Source organism: Fukomys damarensis, unplaced genomic scaffold (assembly GCF_012274545.1).
Source record: "Fukomys damarensis isolate Sample0158 unplaced genomic scaffold, DMR_v1.0_HiC HiC_scaffold_1, whole genome shotgun sequence".
In the NCBI taxonomy this organism is placed as follows: Eukaryota; Metazoa; Chordata; class Mammalia; order Rodentia; family Bathyergidae; genus Fukomys; species Fukomys damarensis.
In genome coordinates this window covers 66,213,788-66,235,207 of record NW_022900913.1, presented here as the reverse complement: position 1 = coordinate 66,235,207, position 21,420 = coordinate 66,213,788, and the positions used below count along the sequence as shown (strand labels likewise).

General features: G+C 52.1%; 1 protein-coding gene across 2 annotated transcripts; it reads right to left on the bottom strand.

The window, feature by feature from the left end:
* Positions 1-2,688: 2,688 nt before the first annotated feature.
* Positions 2,689-21,414, bottom strand: Cdhr1 (cadherin related family member 1). Of its 2 annotated transcripts, XM_010622599.3 has the most exons (17): positions 21,348-21,414; positions 20,787-20,882; positions 19,774-19,919; positions 18,699-18,749; positions 17,504-17,593; positions 16,763-16,849; positions 16,115-16,231; positions 15,238-15,381; positions 14,488-14,566; positions 13,751-13,851; positions 11,359-11,562; positions 10,219-10,371; positions 8,995-9,159; positions 8,466-8,533; positions 7,682-7,910; positions 6,720-6,977; positions 2,689-6,098 (listed from the first exon to the last, which is right to left on the bottom strand). In XM_010622599.3, exons 1-17 carry the CDS (start codon positions 21,400-21,402, stop codon positions 5,565-5,567), a joined length of 2,577 nt encoding a protein of 858 aa, XP_010620901.1. In that variant the 5' UTR covers positions 21,403-21,414; the 3' UTR covers positions 2,689-5,564. The 2 variants fall into 2 exon arrangements, with proteins under 2 accessions (XP_010620901.1, XP_033617592.1); XM_033761701.1 differs by lacking the exon at positions 11,359-11,562.
* Between the last annotated feature and the right edge of the window lie 6 nt (positions 21,415-21,420).

The following is a 21,420-nucleotide window of genomic DNA, read 5'->3' as shown; positions in this document are numbered from 1 at the left end:
TGGCCTTGACCTCACAGTGATCCTCCTGCCTCAGCCTGCTGAGTGCTGGGATACCAGCGAGTACCACCACGCCTGGTGGTAGACATAAATTCTTAAAAATTGAGGGTAGCATGCATTTTCAGACCTATCAGTCCTCCTTTCTTCAGATTCTCCTAGTTATTTTCTTCTGGCCACCATGGTGTGTAAATCCCACTCTTTATCTATTCATCTGCTGATGGACATACAGAGAGAGCTCATTATGAGAAATTTCCTGTAATGAGTCATGAAGGTGAAGCTTGGGGTGAGACAGGAGACAGTGCTTATATTGGCCTCTGCGGGTTCCCTTCCACAGGCTCGAGGGCAGGGTTGGAGGGTGCAGCCATGTTGAAGTGTCCTGGTGCCACCACGGAGCAGGAGGGGACATTCTCAGGTCACCCCAGCAGAGGAGCAGAGGGGCCAGGAGGAGGGAAGGGGGCACAGAGCCAGGTCTGTGGGGTGAGTGTGGACATTTTGGGAAAGGAATATGGCTTAGAGCAGATGTCTGGGAATCTGATATTGTTTTGTCAGCTTTCATTTTTATTAGTCCATCCATGTTGCCAAGCACGATCATTACACTCCTTGAATGGAGTTGGTCCAGGTACATAACACATCTCAGTTCTTTTTTTCATCCCCTTTCTCTCCCTCCCTCTTGACATATGGATGTATCTTGAGACCATGATGTTAAGTGAAATAAATCAGACCCACAGGCTCAAATATCAGTTTCTGTTATATGCACACAAAGTATAAATAAAGAGCAAAATAAAAAACATAATAGGAAGTAAAGAATTTGATATTTTTAAGCCTCTTTGTCTTTCTCCCAAAAAATTCCAAGAGCTCAAATGGATGCATATTGAGGATATACTCTTAAGTGAAATAAATAAGTCACACATGTATAAATACTGAATAGCTTCTGTGGTGTGAAAAACTATAATTGTACACAAGATCCTAATGGTATAATTGACAATGTGAAATAGGAAAAAAATGGCTAAAGGTGTAGGGGAAGTGGGAAGGGTAGGGGAAAGGAAATAAAGGCAAAGAAAAAGATATGAGAAAGTGAAAAAATGGAAATAAAGTATTTGTAAATAGGGAAGGGAGGAGGGGGTGAAGGGAGGGCAGGGACAAGGGGCAAAAATGAGAACCAAGACCTGTCATGTAAAGGTACAAGATCCCAATGATGAATGTAACTGTGCTATATACCTAAAATGTACCAATAAACTCATTGAGAAAAAAAAATTCCAAGAGTTCACATTACAGATGGTTCTGGATGTACCATGGTTCAATGGTGTGACCATGATATTCAGTCAGTAGAAACTGAACTTCCAATTTTGAATTTTGATGTTTTCCCTGGCTAGGGATATGTAATGCAAACTCTCTTGAGATGCTGGACAGCAGCCAAGATCATGATAGAAAACAAGTGATTCTTGTGCTGCTAAGCTAGGAGTTTGCTAATTTGGGTGTCTAAAGTTCCTATGTATGTATGTATGTATGTATTGTGGTCCTCAGGATTGAACCCAAGGCATTTGCACTGAGCTACATCCCCAGCTCATACTTTATTTTTTATTTTGAGACAGGGTTTCCCTAAGTCACTAAGTTGCCTAGGTTAGGCTCCAATTTGTGATCCTCCTGCTTCAGCCCCCCAGGGTGCTGGAATTACAGGCATATGGCACCATATCTGGTATTAAATAGATTTTTGACTTAGGATACTGTCAACTTACCACAGGTTTCCTCATTGCAAGTGGAGGAGCATCTGTATATGGAATGGCCTAATATGCACACCAGTATCTTCCACATGTTCTATTTAATTCATGCATTTTGAGGGGTTCTTTTTAAAATTTAATTTTTTTATTAGTACATGTTTGTGGTGCATAATGTTTGCATTTCTTGTGAGAAGTTGTGACGTGTACACAACACATCTTAATTCCTTTCTCTACCCCCTTTCCTTCCCTCTCTCTCCCTCCACCAATCTCCTGATCACCTTAATTCATATTTAAAGGGTGCTGTCGATTTAGCCAGTTGCCATTCTTGGAGGAAGCTTATCTACTTTGAATTTAGATCTTTTAAGGCAAGTGCCTTGAATTCAGGAGACATTTGTAAGAATGCTGCTTGCTTTTAGAGTGAAGCCCCCTCTCCTCCCAGGGCTCTGCTATTGGCAACTTGCTGGAGAGATTTTGCCCTTTTTCTCTTTCCTTTTGTTTCACAAGACCCTGTCCTCAAGAGTCTGGTGCAGATGATAGGCTCCAACCACCTGTTTGCACAGGTGTGATCTGAAAAATAAATGAAGGGCCAGACCTTGTTCAACCAGAAGTGCATGTGCATGACTTCATGATGTCACATTGATGTTCCTGGCATCAGCCTATTATTATTCTTCTTTATTAATCAGATTCAGGGGGCTGAAGTCATGGCCCCCTCATTCTGGAAGCCAGGCCCTACAGAGCATCCCCTTAGGTTTCTCTGAGTCTCCTAAGAGGATGTTTTGTGTCCCCACACCAGTCCAGCTGCCTTGATCGGCACGCAGCATTGTCTCCGTTCTCCCTGTCCATCCTCCCATGGCCAGGGAACTTACAGATTGTCAGACAAGACTGCCATTGAGCCAGGTGTGGTGGCACAGGCCTGTAATCCCACTATTCAGGAGGCTGAGGCAGCGGGGATTGCTTGAAAGCACAAGTTTAATACCAGCCTAGGCAACATAGTGAGATCCCAGTTCTGAAACAAAACAACTTCCATTGCTCAGAGAGACAGAATCCTGGAGAAGCTGGGGATGGTGACTCCTCCCCAGATTATGCTACTCTATGCCAACTTGCTGTGCTTCAGGACAGAATCCTGCAGGAGTCCCTTGCTGCCTTGGAAAGTAGATGCTTGAATGTGGGCTGCAGGCTGCACAGGTCATGAATGCTGTGGTGGCTTCCCCATGCTCCCTCACTTCCTTCCTCTCCTCACCTGCTCTCCTGGTAGAAAGGAACGGTTCCTGGGCCTATGGATGGGTGGAGATGCCCTGGGGAGAGGCTGCATGGAGGAGGATCCTTTCCAGGATATGTGGCCACAGCCAGCTCTGCTCAAATGCCTCCCTGCGCAAGAGGACAACTGTCTACCGAGCCGGTGTGAGCAGGTGCAAAGTGGGTGCAAGGAGCTCTACATAGATTAGCTTCTGTCACCCTCCCGTGACAAGTCTTTGCACCCTGTGTTGATGAGGAAAGTGAGACCCAAACAGCACACGTAAGTGGCAGGACTTCATGTTGTGCCAGTTTACAGGTCCAGGCCTGCCTGCGTATGGCCATGCAGGCAGCCCCGCACCCTGCTGTTCCCTGATGTGGTGAGACATGGCTGGCCTGACTCCCTGGCATGTTTCCCCAGTGCTGACTGCAACTGTTGGTCCCTTTGGCTTGGCAGAAAATTTGTCTTTTCTCCAGCATGGCTGGTACTGAATAGTATCCTCTTTTCCCTCAGTGATCAGTTCCAGGACTGGCTCTGATTGGTCAAACTCCTGGGAGGCTCATAATTTCTAGTTCTAGATCTCCTTCTTTGCCAAGCACCCAGCCTAGGAAGAAAAGTCCAACCAAAGCTTGGCATGGCCCACAGTCAGGTAGTTGAGCCCGCAGTTGTGCTCCTGTTTGACATGTATGCAGGCAGTGTGGACCACATTTTGCAGCCTTTATTGGAGTAAGAACCAGGAGTTGGGGTGCATTTGCCCACCAGAGAAGCCAGGAAAAGGCTGAGCAGGCTGATCTGGGCCATAGGCCAGGAGGACTGGCCTCCATAAGCCAGAAAATACACACATAAGCAGCAGCAAGAAGTCAGCTAATCCTTAGGGTTACAGATTTTATTTACCATTTATAAAAGAGGTCGATTTCATGCACGTTGGAAGGACACTGTATTCTCTAGAGAGGTAATCTTGGTTTAGTCCTCTCCTGAAACACCAGCTGGAAAAGTCCCTATCCAGTCTGGACTCCTCTCTAACACTGTCTGGGTCCGGGACTGCAGACACCCCTAAAGGATTCTGCTTACTGGCACATCTCAGTAACACCTTGAAACATAGACAGGACATCAGGAAAGCCACACATGCACAGCCTCTGTTCATACTCATGGGTGCAGTCTAGAGGGCCAATTCAAGAGTGGAGCAAATACAAAGAACCATCCTGCTTTTTTGTCCCTGTGTACTTGTGTGTGCACCTGAATGTCCTTAACCAGGGTAGAACTTCTCTGAATTAACCGTGGAGGCCCTGCAGGATTTCTCTTCTGGAAGAGATTGTCACACCCAGCTAGAGGAAAATGTGGAGGAGGTGGGGACCCTCAGACCAGACCCCTGCTATCTGCAATGGCATTGGACAAACCACTTCCCCAGTCCAGGCTTGGACTGGACGCTGCTGCCCGGCTCTTGTTCTCTCTGGCAGTAGCATGAGGTGAGGGAGAAGGAAGGGGAGTGGTCAAGGGCAAAGCCATCATCTGCTCTCCTGCTCATGTGCCCAGCACAGCGCCCCTGGGGGCACTTGGGGAGAGTATCTGTGAAGGTCTAATACTTCTGGGAAGGACTGCTCCAAATACTTTGATGCCGATTTGTGTGTGGCTAAAGCCTTCTCACCTATGTTTTCCTGGGGCTTACTTCCTTCAGTACAAATGAGGAAGATGATGATGAGAGAGTTTAAACAGCTTTCCTATAGCTGGGTAGTGTGGTACACGCCTATAATCCAGCTGCTCAGGGAAGCTGAGGCAAGAGGCTCTCATGTTTTAGGCTGGACCAGGCAACACAGCAAGGCCCCATCTCAAAAACAAAAACCAGCTTTCCTAAGTACACAAGTGAACAGAACTAGGTAAAAGCAGGAGTCTCACCAGGTCTCAGTCTTCTTCCTGTCCTTTGAAGAGGGCCGACACTCTTCCTAGTGTCCTCAGGCTCCCACCTCACCAGAAGCTCCAGCTTCGGGGCCCAGGGCAGTCTGGCTGGGAATGTCTGCTGTGCTCACAGTGCATTGCTGGGCCCATGGGGCACGGCAGGGGTTGTGACCTCACCCAGACGCTGGCTCCGTGGTTTCTGTGACTTTGGGTGCAGCCCTGAAGTCAACATGAGTTCTCACGGCACCTCTGCCCTCTGCTTGCCCCCCAGATCTACTCTCCTGTGGCCTGCATGCTTTGCTGACTGCACCCTTTGCAGGGCTCAACCTCCCTTTCCTGCCTCTGCTCTTAGCTGCTATCTTCAGGATCCAGAAGCTTGCTGGCCTTGTCACCTGTGGCTCCTTTATGAAGAATGATGAAGCTGCAGGGGGACCAGAGGGACTGTGAGGTTTGGGACTGGTGAGCACAGGATGCAGAGAGCAGCTCCTGAAGACCAGGGAGCATTCCGGCTGTGCCCAGGATGCAGATGATGGGAAAGTTGCCAGTTCTGCCACCTGAGAAACCCCTGGCTGAAAGCCTCATCCAGAGCCCTGTAAATGGGAGTTTACATCATTGTACAAAACAGGGCTGACCTTCAAGAGGACAGGGTGGGGAGCACTATGGAAGCAATGGAGTGGTTGGGGGTGGTGTGTGCTGGGGGAGACAGGGTCACAGGCTACACCCTAGAAGTAAGCTTTCTTGTCTACACTCTTCTCAAACTTCTTCTTGAGCTCAGAGACCACAGATGACCTGACAGGGCTGCCTGAAGCTGGGGCCTGGGGTGAGGGCTGGGGTTCTTGTGGATTCAGAGATCCAGAGACTGTAGGCACCGTCCAGTGTGTGACCGTGTTGGATGCCATTCTGGGGGGTGAAGGGAGAGCTGGAGCTTTGGGGGGCAGCGGGGCTCCTGCGCTGCTGTTGTTGCAGTTCTCATTGGGGGACCCCTCCTTGAGCATGAACTTGGTGGCGGTCTTGGCCCTCCTGAACGTGAGCCACTCAATGCGGATGCTGCGGGGGGCAGGGCTGGACCGCCTTCGGAGCACACGGCGCACGGGCAGGACCTTGTTGGACCTCTTGTTGCGCCAGAAGGTGGCAGTGGAGATGAGGATGGTGATGGCCACAACAATGGCCACGATGCCGGACAGCACACCCACGGCTTTCATGGGGTTGTCCTTGGTCTGTAGCAGGAAGGCAGCCATGGGGTCTCGGGACAGCGTCTGGAAGACAGGGCCACCTCCTGTATTCAGCTGTTCCCACTTGGTCACCAGAGAACAGTGGGGGTGGGGATGGCATGACCTTCCTTAAATCTGACGTTTTGTTAAGGTTTATGTCGTCAGGAACCTCTTTGAGAACATAAGCACATGGGCTTCTTGCACACTGATGCATGGTTCGTGCCGCCCTCTAGAACACATTAGCGTAGAACATGATTACAAACCTCTTTCTGATTCCAGACTCCTGCATCACTTCCTTTGTATTGCTTGCCTTTGTATGTAAAGGGGCCAACTAATCCAGACTTAGCAGAAACTCCCTCAGTGAGGACTTTCTGCCAGACACCGAGCTGAGAACTACATATGATTTTACTTCTACATTCCAGCACCTAGTGGAAAAGACATCATTCTTCCCACGTTCCCGGAAAGTCAGTGGAGGCTTAGCGAAGCCTGAACTCATGCCTTTAATAAGTATAACTATTAGAATGTCAACATGACCCCCAAGCCTGTGTGTTTAATAGCACCAGTAACCTGTCATAACACTGAGCATCTTTTACAGGGAGCTGAGAGATGGTCCTTCTCCCTAGGGTGGTCCTCTGTCCCCTCTCCCTGTCCATGGTTTGCACCCACCTCAGCGTCTGTGATGTCAATCTTGAGTAAGGCCGTGGTGCTGAAGGACGGGGAGCCTCGGTCCTTGGCCTGCACTTCTAGGGACCACGTAAAGTCCCCCCTGGGCGTGATGTTGTGCAGGGCATCCAGGGAACGGATGGAGTTCTTGAGCCGGATCTCCCCTGTGTGTGCATCAATGTCAAACACGTTGGCTGGCTCTGCATGGGTGATGGAATAGTCCACCAGGTTGTTGGGCTCCTCTGCATCCTGGTCTGTGGCCTGTGCATGAGAAGGGACAGATAGAGCTGGGCTTGGAAGAAACCACTTGTGAATACTGGAGTTGGTATAGAACATGGGGCTTGTTGGGTGACACGAAGTAGTCTTGACCCTGCTTGGGGTAGATGGAGTGGGTAAAGGAGAGTGCGTGACCTAATGTGTGTGTTCCAGGGTCTAGCCTAGGCCCTGTGTGTGTGTCACATGGCTCCATTCCCAGAACAGTCTAGGGAGTGGGCATTGGTGAATCCATATCATGGGTGCAAAAATAAAAGCTTCAGCGCTAAGTGACTTGCCCAAGGAGAGAGAGGAGGGGAGCTGGGTGTCAAGGCTGTGGGTTCCCCAGTTCATGCTTCTTTCATAACAGGAAAACGGAGGAGTGTGGTGGAAAGAGCATTGCACTTAAGGCAAGCAGACCAGCTATGGGAACTGAGGCAAGCCAAACTCTTAGGCTGCCTGAGCTTTATGTTTTCCATTTGCCCTCTTCTTTCTCAAAGAAGTTTTCTGGGTTGGAGCGGAGATGGGGTTCTATAAAGCACACTGCAGGACACTGCATCAAGGAGAAACCAAATCCATCACATTTCATTCAAGGCAGCTCATCGTTGCAGGCATGCGTGCGCACTGACCCATGTATGAAGTTCTTCTGTCCTGGGGTCTCTTGCAGTTGCTGGAATGAGGCTTTCAGGGGAGCTCAGCTGCCTGAAACTTACCTCAATTCTCACCGGGGTCCCCAACACCATCGTCTTCTCTTGGATGCTCTTTCCAAACTGGGGGTAGTGGTCATTGACGTCCAGCAGAGTGACGAACACCTCGGCCAGGCTGTACCTGCCTTCTGTGTCCTCTGCCTTCACATAAAAGTTGTACCTCGCTGTGGCCTCAGCATCCAGGTTGGCCCAAGGCTGGGTGTAGATAAGCCCAGTGGAGGGGTGGATCAGGAACCTGCCAGGCAAAGAGCACAGGCACCGGTGCACACGTGCACAAGCACGTGGGGACGCTTGGGCACACAAGCAGTGCATACACAGGCAACACACACATGCATAGGCATATGCACACAAGTGCTTACAAGGATGAGCTGCTTCTGGAAAGCAGCAGTGGGGCACCAGGCAGCTTCTCCAAGGCTCTCACCTGCTGTCACCCCTCCTTGTGGTCTGACTCCTAGCCCACCTATTACTCCTGAGCCTAAGAACCTGAAATGCAGCCCTCTCCCTTCCTCCATGGTCTGTTCCTGCTGCAGTCCATCCCTGCTTTTCTGGTTCCTGAAGCCATGGAGCCCAGTTCCATGCTGTGACCAGGACGTCCTTCTCTCCCAGTTACCTACTGAGTGTCCTCACACCTCCTACCTCAGGGTCGCCATTATTTCTCTTCACTCCTCACCTCCTTCCCAACCTCTGATCCCACCTTTCAGGTGCTCCATACCTTCAGCAGGGAACCCCTCTACCTGTAGCCTCCCAAGTTCCTTGCCAGACCTCTGTGTGGGGTGCTGGATGTACTCACAGGTCTGCTCCGGTCCCATAGATGGAGTATTTGACTTTGCCCCAGGATCCTGTGTCTGGATCCACAGCCTGGAAAAGAGAAGGCTCCCAATGGTACCTGTCCTCTGGCCAGGGCACCTGGCAGCTCCTGGAGAGGTGCTTTCAGTGGGAAGCAAGGGAAGTGGGAGGTTTGCACAGTGGGGCAGGAACTGAGAGGCTGCCCTGGGCTCTCGCTTTCTTCTAAGGGGACCTCCAGTGTCAGCGGAGCCCAAAGTTATACAGGACCTGGAAAGCATTTCTTTCTCCTTTATAAATGAGAAGGCAAAAGGATGGGCCCTGCTCTGGGCTGAGGGTCTAGACGTACGTCTTTCCTGCACACCAGTGAGATATCGTCTCTTTGTATTGATGAAGAAACAGAAGTTAAGAGATGGCAGCAGCTTGTGCAAGGTCACAACTAAAAGACTGGGCTTACGATCTAAATGGAACCTATATTTGTCTCACTTCACAGGGCCCTTAATGAGCCCCAGGGCCTTGGCCAGTACCAAACTTACTGTGACAGCCACCACATTGGAGCCCCCTGGGGCATTCTCTGGGATCCTGGCAATATAGTAGTGGGAGGTGAACTTGGGGACATTGTCATTGGTGTCTAGGAGCTGGATCACAATATCTGCTGTGGAACTGAACTTCTCCGGGGTGTTCACTTCAATGGCCAGGAGCTGGGGAAGGAAGGGAAACCAAGGGCGTGTCTATCACCTGCTGAGAGCCTCCCACACCTATCTCCCTAAAACTGGCCCCACACCCAGCACCTCTCAGCTGCAGGGCTCTTCCTGCAACCACCTGAAAGGTGCACATCTTTACTCCTTGTGGCTTCCGACACCAGCTTTCCCGTCATCCCCAACTGTATCGGGGCCAGTTTCTTTTCTACTGATGTGTGTATTTCTTTCATATTTCTCCAGATAAAAGCCAAAATAATTGTATCGAGATTCGCACCATTTTTCCAAAGGAAATTCTAGGTGACAGGCAATTGGGGTGGTGTTTTGAAATTTTTTTACTGACTTAGAGAAAATTTGCACTTTTATAAAAAGGTATACACTATTGCACGTCTTCATGTCTTGCCTTCTCTATGCCCCTTTGTGAAATCTTGCATTTTTCAATCACTTAAGTGATATATGTTTCTTGTTACTGTAATTCTTAAGAATTTTGTCTGTTGGTTGTTATTGTAAAAGACTATTTATTTATTTATTTTGTAGTATTGGGGGTTACATTTAGGGCCTTCACAGTGAGGCGTATCCTCAAACGTTTTCATTTATTTTTGAGGTGAGGTGTTACTAAGTCATTAAATTACCCAGGCTGAGCTCAGACTTGTGATCTTTCTACCTCAGCCTCCCAGAATGCTACGATTACAGATGTGCACTGCCATGCCTGCCTCCCTTAAAAGAACAGTGACCAGTTTCCCTCTGTCTCTCTTGGCATGGCAACGACTAGGGTGGTTCCCTTTGACTCACAACCCCTCAACCCCTGGGATACTGTGGTTTAGAAGCCAAAGCTCAGTGAGGCCCAGGGCCAGGGGAGCTGGCAGAGGTCTGCCTGTGGGCCACTCTACTCCCCCACCCTGACCTACTACCTGCTCCTCATGCCAGCAGGAGGGCCATCGAGTTAAGGAGAGAAAGAGTAGGTCTAGAAATAGCAGTGGGTCTTCTCAGGAAGGAACAGAGATGCCGTGATGAGCACCTTCCACATCTGCCCTATACAGGACAACGCAAAGCCCCACACACCTTGAAAGTCAACACTCTGGACTGCTCAAAGTCAATGGCAGCTGAATTCTCCACAATGATGGTGACCTGGGCTTCATTGAGTACTGTCTGTGGGACCACTCGGAAGATGCCTCCAGGTCCCACAAGCCGCAAGTTGAATTTGGCATTGGCTCCCTGGGTGTCGGAGTTCAGAAAGAGGAAATGGAAGATAAGTAGAATAGAAACATTACATGAGGTATGATCAAAATACATAGTCAATGTTTAAATTTACAAATTTATTTCAGTATAAAACACAATGCCATGAATCCCCCCTCAAGCACTGCCCCTTGCTTCAACCATACTAACCCACCAACCATTCTTGCTACTTTCTGAAGCAGTTCTGGGAGTCCTCTTTCGTAAGTGCCTTTACAAGGTGTGGTCAAAAACATGGTGAATGTTGCGGCTGAGTGCCACCTACTAGAAGGCAGGCTTGTAAAAATATTATGGTGTTCTTATCCACTGAGTCTGACAATGTGCAACTACTGGCTCTTCCCCCAGGTCAAAATGACCACAAAAGGTAAAAGTTCTAAAGAAATCAGTTTAAGACATCAATGTGGCCACGACAGCGCAACCAGACACTCAGGAAAGAGGACTTCCAGAACTGCTTCAGAAAGTGGCAAGGATGATGGGATGAGTGTGCTCCACATGAGGTATTTTTCTGAGACATTAATGGCAATGTGTATTTTACTTTAGTAAATATTTTGGATTTAAACATTCACTATATTTTTATCGCACCTTATATATTCATACTAAAAAAAATTTAAAAAAAATTATTCATACGAAGTAAGGAGCCTTCGTATGCCCTTAACCCTGAAAGGTGAACAGTCTTTCATTTTAAAAGTAAGTTGATCATGGATCAGAAAGATTTATCAGGACTTGAGCACGGTAAAAACATAAAGCCTGGTCTTGCACTGGTCTAGGAAATGGCAGGGCATATTCACAAATGCTGGGGTGGAGGGTCGGATGCAGTTTTTACTTTTTAGTGGTGAATGCTCTTAGGCTAAGCAGACCGCCTTTAATTAGATAGCCCCTCTGCTCCCTGGGCAGGTTTGTGTCCAGCCTGTCCCTACTACCTAAGCTGAGAGAGGTGACACAGACTAGTTCTGTGGGCAGGACACACACCTGGTCAGAGTCGTTGACAGTGATCTTGAGGCCCCGCAGGATCTCGCCCTGGGGTGGGTGCTCATACATGGAGAGCTCAAACCTGTTCTGGGGCCCACTCTCTCCATAGAACGTTGGTGGATGGTTGTTGAGGTCCACAATCCTGATGGTGACAGGGACCATGGCCTGGGCAGCTGGGCTCCCCGTGGAGCTGACCTCTGTTACCTGGGGTGGGGATAGCACCAATGGCTGTGTGGCAGGCAGGCTGTTGCTGGATTCTGTGATCCTGGCTCGGGTTGTCCACGTCCTTGTATGACACCCTCTCTTTGAGTGTGGTCCTGCCCCATGACTTGCCTCTGACCACATGTGGCAAAGACTATGGGACATCACTTCATGGTGAGGTTACAAGAGACCATAATTTCCATCTTTCTGGCAGAATCTGCCTTGCTAGTTTTAGTGAAGTAGAAATTAGCAGTAACCCCCGACCAACAGCTGTGAAGGGACCAAGTCATGACAATGCCAATAGCCATGTGAGTTGGAAGCCAACCCATCCCTGTCCATCCTCCACAGGAGACCCCAGCCCTGCCTGACAATCCAACAGCAGCCATGCAAGAGACCCTGGAACCAAGGACCTGATCGAGCTGAACGTGGCTTCATACACATTGAGAAACGAATACGTGTTGTTTGAAGCCACTAGGTTTGAGGCAATGAAGCATTAGATAACAAATTCTAATAGAAGGCATTAGACAATGAATTCAGGGTACAAAGCCAGATCTGGGGGCCATGGGCACCTCATAAGCCATGTGGCCAATATCCCATGAGCCTGTGCCAAGGCCTCTTTCCCCTTCTTCTAAAAGGATGCTCCCCTAACAGTCCCTCCCTGGGCCCCTTCACATTGCCCGGCTGCTGTCTTGACTCCCTTCCTTCTCATCAACATTTCACATTGGCTTTCACACCCTGCATCATCCCAACGGCTTGGTTCCCTCAGTTGAGGGAACCAAGTTCTCCTGGCTTCTCGGGCCCCTCCTGGGTCTCTGGCATGCGCTCCTCCCTTTCAGCATCTGATGCTCCTGCACCCTGGACTTGGCCTACTGCCCGTCCCTACCCCGGCCATGCTCAGGGAGATTGCATCCCTTCCGGTGCCTTCCACAGTGTATGTGAAGTGCTCCTGTTCTCGGGCCCCTCCTGGGTCTCTGGCACGCGCTCCTCCCTTTCAGCATCTGATGCTCCTGCACCCTGGACTTGGCCTACTGCCCGTCCCTTCCCCGGCCATGCTCAGGGTGATTGCATCCCTTCCGGTGCCTTCCACAGTGTATGTGGACACTTCCTCTCCGTTCCAAACCTCTGTGCCCAGGCCTGGATCTTTCCCCTAGGGTGTCACCAGCACCCACGCCCTTCATTTCCCTCCTACTGCACTTGCATCTTTTCCCATGCTCCAAGCAGCACCATATCTGCTGCTGCTCCTTAGCCCCTCTCACCCCTCATCCCTGAACTGCCCTGTTCTGCCCAATCTACCTCCTTCTGGTTTTGCAATTTTCCTTTCTGCCATCCCCCCTTCCCTTGTCCCCACAGTCCCCTCTTCCTCTGATTCCTTGTCTGCAGGCTCTACCTCCTGTCTGCTTCCTCCCAAACCTGAGTGAAGACCAGAACTCCTAAATGCTGGCTGATGGTGCCTGGATCTCTTAGTCACTCAGTCACTCAGAGCCCTGGGTTACCAGAAACACTAGATTCTCATTCTTGGGACAAGTGCCGAGAAAGCTCTGGTGGGTGTCCCTTTTATCTTTGGGATTCACTGTTTACTGAGAAGCCAAATGAGCTTTCTACATGGAATCTGTTCAGTGGCTCTGTAGTGCTCTCAGATAGGGCCAGTGAAATATGAAAACTTATTAAGAATTTCAAGGTGACACAGCAGAGCTTGGTGTCCTAGCCACAGCCTCTGTGTGACTGCACAGGTCACACACCCTGCTCCATGGAAACCCTTCGCTAAGTAATTGGGGCTTCGCCCCCCCCCGCCCCACTTCTGGGATCCTCACCTTCCTCCTACCTGCTACTTGCTGTGGGCCCTGCTCCAGTCTCTACCATTGCTGTCACTCTGGGCATCCTGGCTTGTGTGGCTTGAAATGCCTTCACTCTACCCCACCAACTCCCTCCCAATCTCTGCCTGTTGGGTCCATCCTGGGGGCATTGCTGCCTCAGCCCCACACCCTCCAGCTTTCTCACAATTCTTGTGTGTGAGTTCCTGTCTCATTATAAGGTGGCTTCATCTCTGCTTCAGCCAGATGGAGGAAGAGCTTGGAGCAACATCTGTCTCCCTCCCAGACAGCCGCAGAGAGACAGGAGGTCCCAGACCTCATTGTGTTTGTAGCCTTCCAGGGATGGAGACTTCTGGGTAGGCCCAGCTAGAGATGCTTACCTGTATATGCAGTTCATACACCTCTCTGCGCAGCTGGGACGGGTTCTGCAAGACTGAGATGGCTCCTGATGTCTCATTAATTTCAAAGGCTCCACTGCTCCCTGTCACAGATATACATTGTAGTTCAGTTCAGCACAGGACCACATGAGGGAGCAAGGGAGTCATGCCACATGCTTCTCAAACTGGAATCTCATACAATGTGATATCGTCACCATCTGTGTGATGCTAAGGGAGAAACTGAGTCTCAGAGGAGACTTGTGGACGGTTACACAGCAAGCAGAGTAGGGTCTTGAGTTCACTTCTACTTGGCTCACGGGTTCCATCCATACTGCGTGCCTTCTCTTATGCATGGTGCTGTGTGTGTGTGTGTGTGTGTGTGTGTGTGTGTGTGTGTGTGTGTGTTTTTCAGTGGACTTATTACATTCAATCCAGACTTTTAAAAAACACAGCATTTCCAAGAGCATAAGAAACGCTGCCACCCACTGCCATCTAGAGACACAATGCCAGGTGAAAGGAGCTGAAATTGAAGCAGCCTGCATCACTGCCAGGCCCCAGGGCTGTTCTTTCTGCTGCTGGGACAGAGCACACTGGTCACTCCTGAGGGTCCCATCCCCTCTTCTGTACAACATCTGGTCCTCCTGGTCCCACAGGTGGGGGGTCCAGGACCCAGAGGTTTTGAGGACTTTGCTTTGGTTACCCAGAGTCTGAGATGCAGCCCCCAGGCTGCCCAGACTCACCATTCACGAGGCTGTAGACGAGATGATTGGGTCTGCCCTGGTCTCCATCCACGGCAACCACGGTCAACACCTCTGAGCCCTGGGGAGGAAGAGGAGCTCCTGCGGATGATGGGGATGCTGGGGGCCACCCCTCCCCAGGCATGGCCCTTCCCCTCCCTAGAGTCCCCACCCGGCCAAGGCCTCTGGGTGGCCCCAAGGTGTGGGCTGGTTCTGAGGGCACCTGGGCTGGAGGGTCAGTGGTGTCTGCCACATTCTGGCCCATGGGGACCAAGCACAAGCTGCCTGGCGAATCCCAGGACTCCTGCTTTGTGTCCCACACACTACACTTGCCTTCTGCCCCCTCCCCTTTTACCCTCCCTACTCCAGAGGGGCCAGAGGAGAAATGAAGGGGTGTCTAGGCCCCACAGGGCCTCAGATGTGGGGTCTCAGAATGTGGGCTCCATCTTGTGATACCGAGTATTGTTTGAAAGGATTTTTGTGGGGTACACAGCCAAACAAGTCCAGTTCAACTGTCTGCACCCCATGGGTGCTCCTCACACCAGGCTTGGTGTCCCTCCCCGCCTCTTCTGGATGCCACAGAGTCTGTTCCTGGCCCGAGCCCAGTGTGTCCAGGCCCAGACTCTGTACGAGGAGGGCAGTCGGCCTGTGAGGCTGGTGGTGGAGGGAGCCCAGCCATCCCCACCAAGGGTCCCAGGGAATCACAAGGACAGGAGGTGTCTGGAGGGGACCCTGGTAAGGGCAGCCACCCACCGGAAGGGTATCCTCGTACACATAGCCGTAGTAGGGTGTGCCCACGAAGACAGGTGCCATGTCCTGAACGTCCTCCACATTGACTGTGACTGTGGTGGTGGCTGAGAACACCACGTGGGCCCCTCGTAGCCTGCCCCCACCATCCTGGGGAGGAACCGGGGGCGACAGGAGGAGGGTGATGGTGGCTAGGCCCAGGAGCACAGGCATAAACTGCATGACTGAATCAAGAAGCAGCTGCCTGCTCTGAACTTCTGTCTGCTTCTGCATCCCTGGAGTTAGGTTTTGACACACAGGGATGTTAGGACTTAAACCAGACACTGAATGTGAGAAGGGTTTCAGCCAGTGCCTGGCACACAGTTGGTTCCTTTGGACACAGAGATAGAAGAGAAGGCTTTTTCAAAGCACATTATTTTTGCAAAATAAACCTCTAGGCCCAGAGCTAAACACCTGCAGACTCCCAGCTTCCCATGCCGCAAAGCCACAAACTCGAGGAATATTGTTAAGCTTAAGGGGTGGGCAGATGAGGAAACCAAGGCTCATGTGCAGAGGAGGAATGAGGTGGGTGAGCCTGGTCAGAGGAATGGGGGCACCCAGAGGCCTGATGTGGAAAGGGGCAGGAGTCTCCGAGGTAGGGCCACCTGGTCCCACCTAAGGGAGGCTGCCTATCAGTCTCAAAGGGTCACATGCTCTGTCCCAGCAGGGAACAGGGTCTCTTCAGTGCACGGGGCCCAGCCTGCTGGAGAATATGAACCCCAAAGCTGCCTCCTATGCCAGTTGGTTCCCGTCCTGCCTGGGGCTCCCCTAACTGTACCCCCCAACCCAACTGTGCTCCAGTCCAACCAGGAGAGGCTGATACTCCCTATCCTTCCTCTGTTACCTTGGCAACCACGGTGACCAAGTGGGTCCGGGACTTCTCATAGTCCAGAGTGGCCCCAGCCTGGAGGCGCAGCACACCACTGTGGCGGTCCATGGCAAATTTGGTGGAGTGGAGGCTCTGGAAGAGTTGGGGAGCCACGAGAGCTCAAGGAGGAGCCCAGGCTGCCAGGGAATGCCCCTGTGCTTACTGAAGGGATCCTCACCACATGTGGGCTAAGGTTCCCACTCCAGGGCACCAGCACTTCTGACCTCAGGTCTCCTGCATGAGCTGTGCTGGGGGCTCCCACACCCTCAGTCAACACCAGCGAGATCCTTCCCCACTGGATGGGACTAAGCTCTGGCCTGGAAGTCAGAGCAGGCAGGAAGGGTCTGTGGTGTGTGCACCTCTAGAGGGAGAGGGGCCTCAGGAGTCACAGGGGAGGAGAGACTGGGACTCCTTCTAACTACAAGTAAGCATCTTCTGGGGAGTGGCAGGAGCCCTGGAGCTGTAATCGGAGCTTTACATGTATCTAATCCTCATGGCATCCAGTGAGGGGTACTTTTATCTTCTCTGTGTACAGAGATACTGACCTCAGGGCCCTGGAGCTAGAAGACATCCAGCATGCCCTCCAGCCCAGTGAGTGGTGGAATCCCATGTGGTCCACCTTACCTGCAGGAAGTAGGTGACACTCCCTCCAGAGCCTGTGTCCCTGTCCACAGCATGGACCGTAAAGAGGCTGCTCCCGGCAGGTGTGTCCTGAGGGGTCAGAGCCACAGGGAAGGGTAAGGGGCAGTGACACAGAGCTCAGAGGCCCAGGGTCCATGGAGTTTGGGGTCTGGGCAGTGAAGAGCTGAGGGGTGAAAAGGTGACAGCAACTTTGTGAGCTCCTGAAGGGAGGGATGGTGACAAAGACGTATCGGAGTGGAGAGAGGGACAGGGGAAGAAAGGAGGAGCAAAGGCTGTGTGGAAGGGTTAGGGACTCAATGGGATGGGGGAAGAAAACCAAGACCCTGCATAGAGCCAGGAATTTCATGTGATGTGCAATTGAGGATGTGGATCATAAACATGGTCACAGTTAGGACCACCAGAGACTCCACCAAGTACAGAGCAAGAGTGAAATCCCTTCCTCTCACTGAATTAGTGAACACTTCAAACCTTGAAAATTCCTGGCTTTGGCAAGGGATAAGGAGACAAATTCTATCCTCTACTGCAGGATGGCATACATTAGGGTTACAATGGCAACTGATGAAAGGGCTGCCTTTGTAGTTGAAATGAATGAGGGAGGACATAGTGACAGAAGTAGGGAGGACACAGAGGTGAGGGCCTTGCAAAGGCAGTGAGCTGTGGACAGATCCGGTGCCCTGGCCTGGTCACAGAGCAGTCCTGGGGGAAACCGTGGCCCTCACTCACCTCTGGTACCAGGATGATGTAAGGCTCCTGTGTGAACCTGGGCCCCTCGTCATTGGCATCAGTCACCAGGATCGTGACCTTTTCTGCCACCTGAGAAGGGGCAGAGGGATCAGGAGTCAGGGCAGTGACACCTTCTGGGGGATGAAAGGAGGGTGGCCTCTAACAGCCCAGTGTATCCCCATCCATGTTTTACCCTCCTCTCCTCTATTATTCATTCATGAAAGAAATATAATTAAGCAGCCACTTAATGCCCAGCACGGTGCCCCTTCCCACAGTACATTATTTTGCAGCAGCCATGATGGCTTTGAGATGAGGTGTGGAGATATCATTAGAGTGCTAACAGCAGTGTGCCAGGTCCTGAAGGCAGGGCCCCTCATGGAACCATTTGAGGGCACCAAGCACACTGTATCCAGGGTAAATGGCTCCTGCAGGGCCATAAATGCAGCATCCAGAGGCCCCAGAAGAGGCATCAAGGCTGAGTAGCCACATGGCAAAGAGCAGGCAGACTTCCTAGAGGAGACACTGAGCCTGTGGCAGATTTACCAGAGGGAGGAGGTGGAAAGGTGGCCAGGAAAAAGGGGTTTCATGCCCAAGGGCAAAGAGGGGTGAGATGCACAACAAGGACAGATTTTAGTTAGATGGCTGTCAGGGTGGCTTGGGGAGAAAGTTGTTTGAAGCAGATGGCACCCAACAGGTGGGACCCTGAGTACCCTGAGAAGCTTGGATTTTAGCCCAAGGGTGCTGGGGCCAGCTGTTGGCACTTTCAGAGCTGAGGAGTGGTCAGATGAACATTTCACAGTGACATCTCTGCAGTGCATTGGGAGTGAGTGGCTGGGGAGCCTCTGGGGCCTGCTGCAGCTCCGGGAAGGAAGCAGTGATGAAGGCGAGGGAGGAGGAGGAGGTGAGGAAAGCCTGGGGGCTGGATGTCTGGCTTGCATAACGGGCCAGATGGAGGGCAGTTCACAGGAGGAGCTGGGAATGTTGGATAGACCCAGCAGAAGCTCAGCTGAGAGAGTTTGCGTTTCCCTCCCCTCTTCCCTCTCCTCTGGCCCTGTTGCAGACCCCTGCTGTGGCTGTGGGCACTTCTGACAGCTCTTGCTGGCCCTGGCCTGGGTTTACCAGGGAGCGCACAAGAGGGCTGGCTGGAAGACCTAATGCAAATTACATGTGTCTGGGTGGCTCGGCACCCACTCACCAGGTTCAGGCCATCGGAAATGCTGATGATGGCTTCGATCTCATCCTCCTTCTGTGAAGAACAGAGACCGAGTGAGTGTCCAGACTGTGACACACCACGAAGACTCCAGGCTGAGTGAAGCCCTGCGCACACCCTCAGAGGAGGCCTGGGCAGGGATTGAGGAAGCCCTAGAACAGGGTGGGGTGGTGGCCACAGTGCCACTAGCATGGCTGACAGCTGCCTCCTGCAGGCTGGAGACCTCACTGTGGGGGTCAGGGGGTTCTCCTAGACCCAGAGGGACTGAAGCAGTTCCACCAGCAAATGCTGTCTGCTTGCACAAGGGGAGAAGGACCCCCACATGCTGGAGGGAGATTTCTTTCTTTTACCTTCTCCCCACCATCATGCCACACCTCTCCACACTGGAGCTCTGCAGAGATCCATGTGTCGGGTGCCTCAACTGCGCATGAACCAGCAAGGCACACACGAGTGCCCACCCGTGCACATGTGTATGTGTGTGCTCTGCCAGCAGTCCCACTCCCCGCCCCTGTGTCCCACAGCCACAGGTGTCTCTGAGTCTCTGAGACCTCCCTTTCCTTTCGCTGCCCTGTCCCAAGGCTTCTGGATTTTGTCATTGAACCAGAGCTGGCAGAAGCCCCCAGATGAGGTCTCAAACCAGAAAGGAAGTCTGCCCCACAGAGGGGAGTCGCTTTTGCAAATTCAGACCTGCTCCCTCAGGCCTCTTTCCAGCCCCATCTGCTACCTGAATTCCCTGCACCCTACAAAACTTCTCTCAGGGTAGGCTTGAAAACCACATTTGGAAAACCACATTCAGAGGCGTATTTAGAAGCCTCTAAGTACAAACAGACTTTTTTCTAATTGTGCATGCTTAAAAGATTAGCAGGGCTAACAGGTGCTCATGAAGCCTCCTCTGTAATAGGAAGTAACCCCAAGCTACTGGGCTGGGGACCTTCCTCTGTCTCCTACCCTGCAGTGAGGATCTAATGCACAACATGGTGCTCTAAGGGACCTCTTGGCCTCAGAGAAGTCTATACATCCAGCAGGTGCAGCCTGTGATGCTCCCCACACCACCCCATACCTCTCTGTCCAGCTCCTCAACCAAGGTGATGTTTCCAAAATTCTGGTCAACGGAAAAGACGTTTCTAGAACTGGGGTCAAAGCTGATGTGGTAGGAGATGGAGTCTCCTTCAGGGTCTGTCCCATTGAGGGTATACACATGGGAGCCTGAAAGGAGACACAGTAGGGAAGACCTATAACCTGGTACATAACTTGTCCTGAATAGCAGCAGCACAGAACCGAGGACCTGATTGTTTATAGAGTGAATATTCAATTCAGTGCCAAGGTGCCCCACACCCTTTATTCTTCACAACTATCTTGTTTTGTCAGCAGCTCTGCTGATGGTAATCTGTATGCAGATTACAGAGGTGTTCAGGTCGTTCTGCCTAACCGGAGGCTTTGTATTTCCCTGTGTCTGGAAGGACTTCTCTCCCAGGAGCAAGGCTGGGGGCTCTCTGGGTGGAAGAGGGAGAGAAAGGAGGGTCTTAAGGCAGGACAGGTGACAGAGTACGCAGTGTGCCCCACCCTGGCCGGCCTCCCCTTACTAACTCCCTCTTTTCCCACCTCCCAAACCTAGCAGAGTGAGGAAGAGGGATTCCAAACCCCACCTCTTTCTCCTCTCCCCACCTTGGTTCACAGCTCAGCCTGCTGGAAGTTCTTGGATGGTTTTAAAGCCCAGAGAGCTGAGGCTCAGAGAGTTAAATACATTTAATCAAGGTCACACTGACACTAAAAGAACAGGGCCTTTCGGATGTGCTGCCCACCACTGCCTGCCTTGGGGCCTCTCCTCTTTGGGCCCTGGCGCTGGTCCCCATGACTGGCCCGGCTTAGTCGCCATGGCAGCGATGACCTCCTTTCCTTCCATGGCCCCGAGGGATCCCAGCACAAACAGGGCCCCCCTGGGAGCGCTCAGCCTGGAGCTCAGGGCCGCCGTGGGGTCGAAGTTGTCACCGGATGGGCCCCTGTTGTAAGGGCGTGAGAGCCTTCCGGGGAGACCTGCGGGATGGGGATGGGGGGCTATGGTTACACCCTCACCTACTGGGGTGTCCTCCGGGAGGCTGAACAGGGCCATGTTTCCATTGGTGCTGCCCGCTCCGTTGTCAAAGAAGTGAGGGGCGAAGTTGGCCTGGGCTAGGAAGGGAAGAAACAGCACGGGAAGACCCTTAACGCTGGAGAGAGCTTCACGCTCCTGGTCAGGGTCGAGCAGGGCCGCGCGTGTGTCAGGAGGGCACTTGGTCTCCTCAACTCCAGCGACCCAGGGCCCCCACCACCCACCTTCTGGAACTCGGACTAGGCTGAAGTGCCACGGACGCGCACGATCTGGGGCGCTTGGAAACGGGGCATCGCCCGGTCTCACCCATCAGAAGGCAGACCGGGAACCCTGCTCAAAGAGGGGGAGCGCCAGGACAAGGTCGCCCTGAGAGCAAGGACACCCTCCCCTGTCCCGGCGTCCGAAGAAGCCGGCCTCGAGGGTCTCAGCCCCAGACCTTGGGCTCCAGAGCAGCCTTCTGGGGAGGTGTCCGCTCAGTCCCACGCTGAAAGCGCACGGTCCCGGACTGGGTCCCCGCGTCCCCTCCTGCACGGCCACTCACTCACCCAAGCAGAAGCGCAGCAGCCCCAGGATCGCGGCGGCCCGCGGGGCGTGCCCCATGTCTCTGTGGGCGGGCGC

Coding starts and splice junctions, on each gene's coding strand:
- Cdhr1 (XM_010622599.3), bottom strand. CDS start 21,402: ATGGGGCACGCCCCGCGGGCCGCCGCGATCCTGGGGCTGCTGCGCTTC. Junction 11,563..13,750: donor TGTATGAACTGCATATACAG/GTAAGCATCTCT, acceptor TCCCCACCCCAG/GTAACAGAGGTCAGCTCCAC. Junction 7,911..8,465: donor TATGGGACCGGAGCAGACCT/GTGAGTACATCC, acceptor TTTGCCTGGCAG/GTTCCTGATCCACCCCTCCA.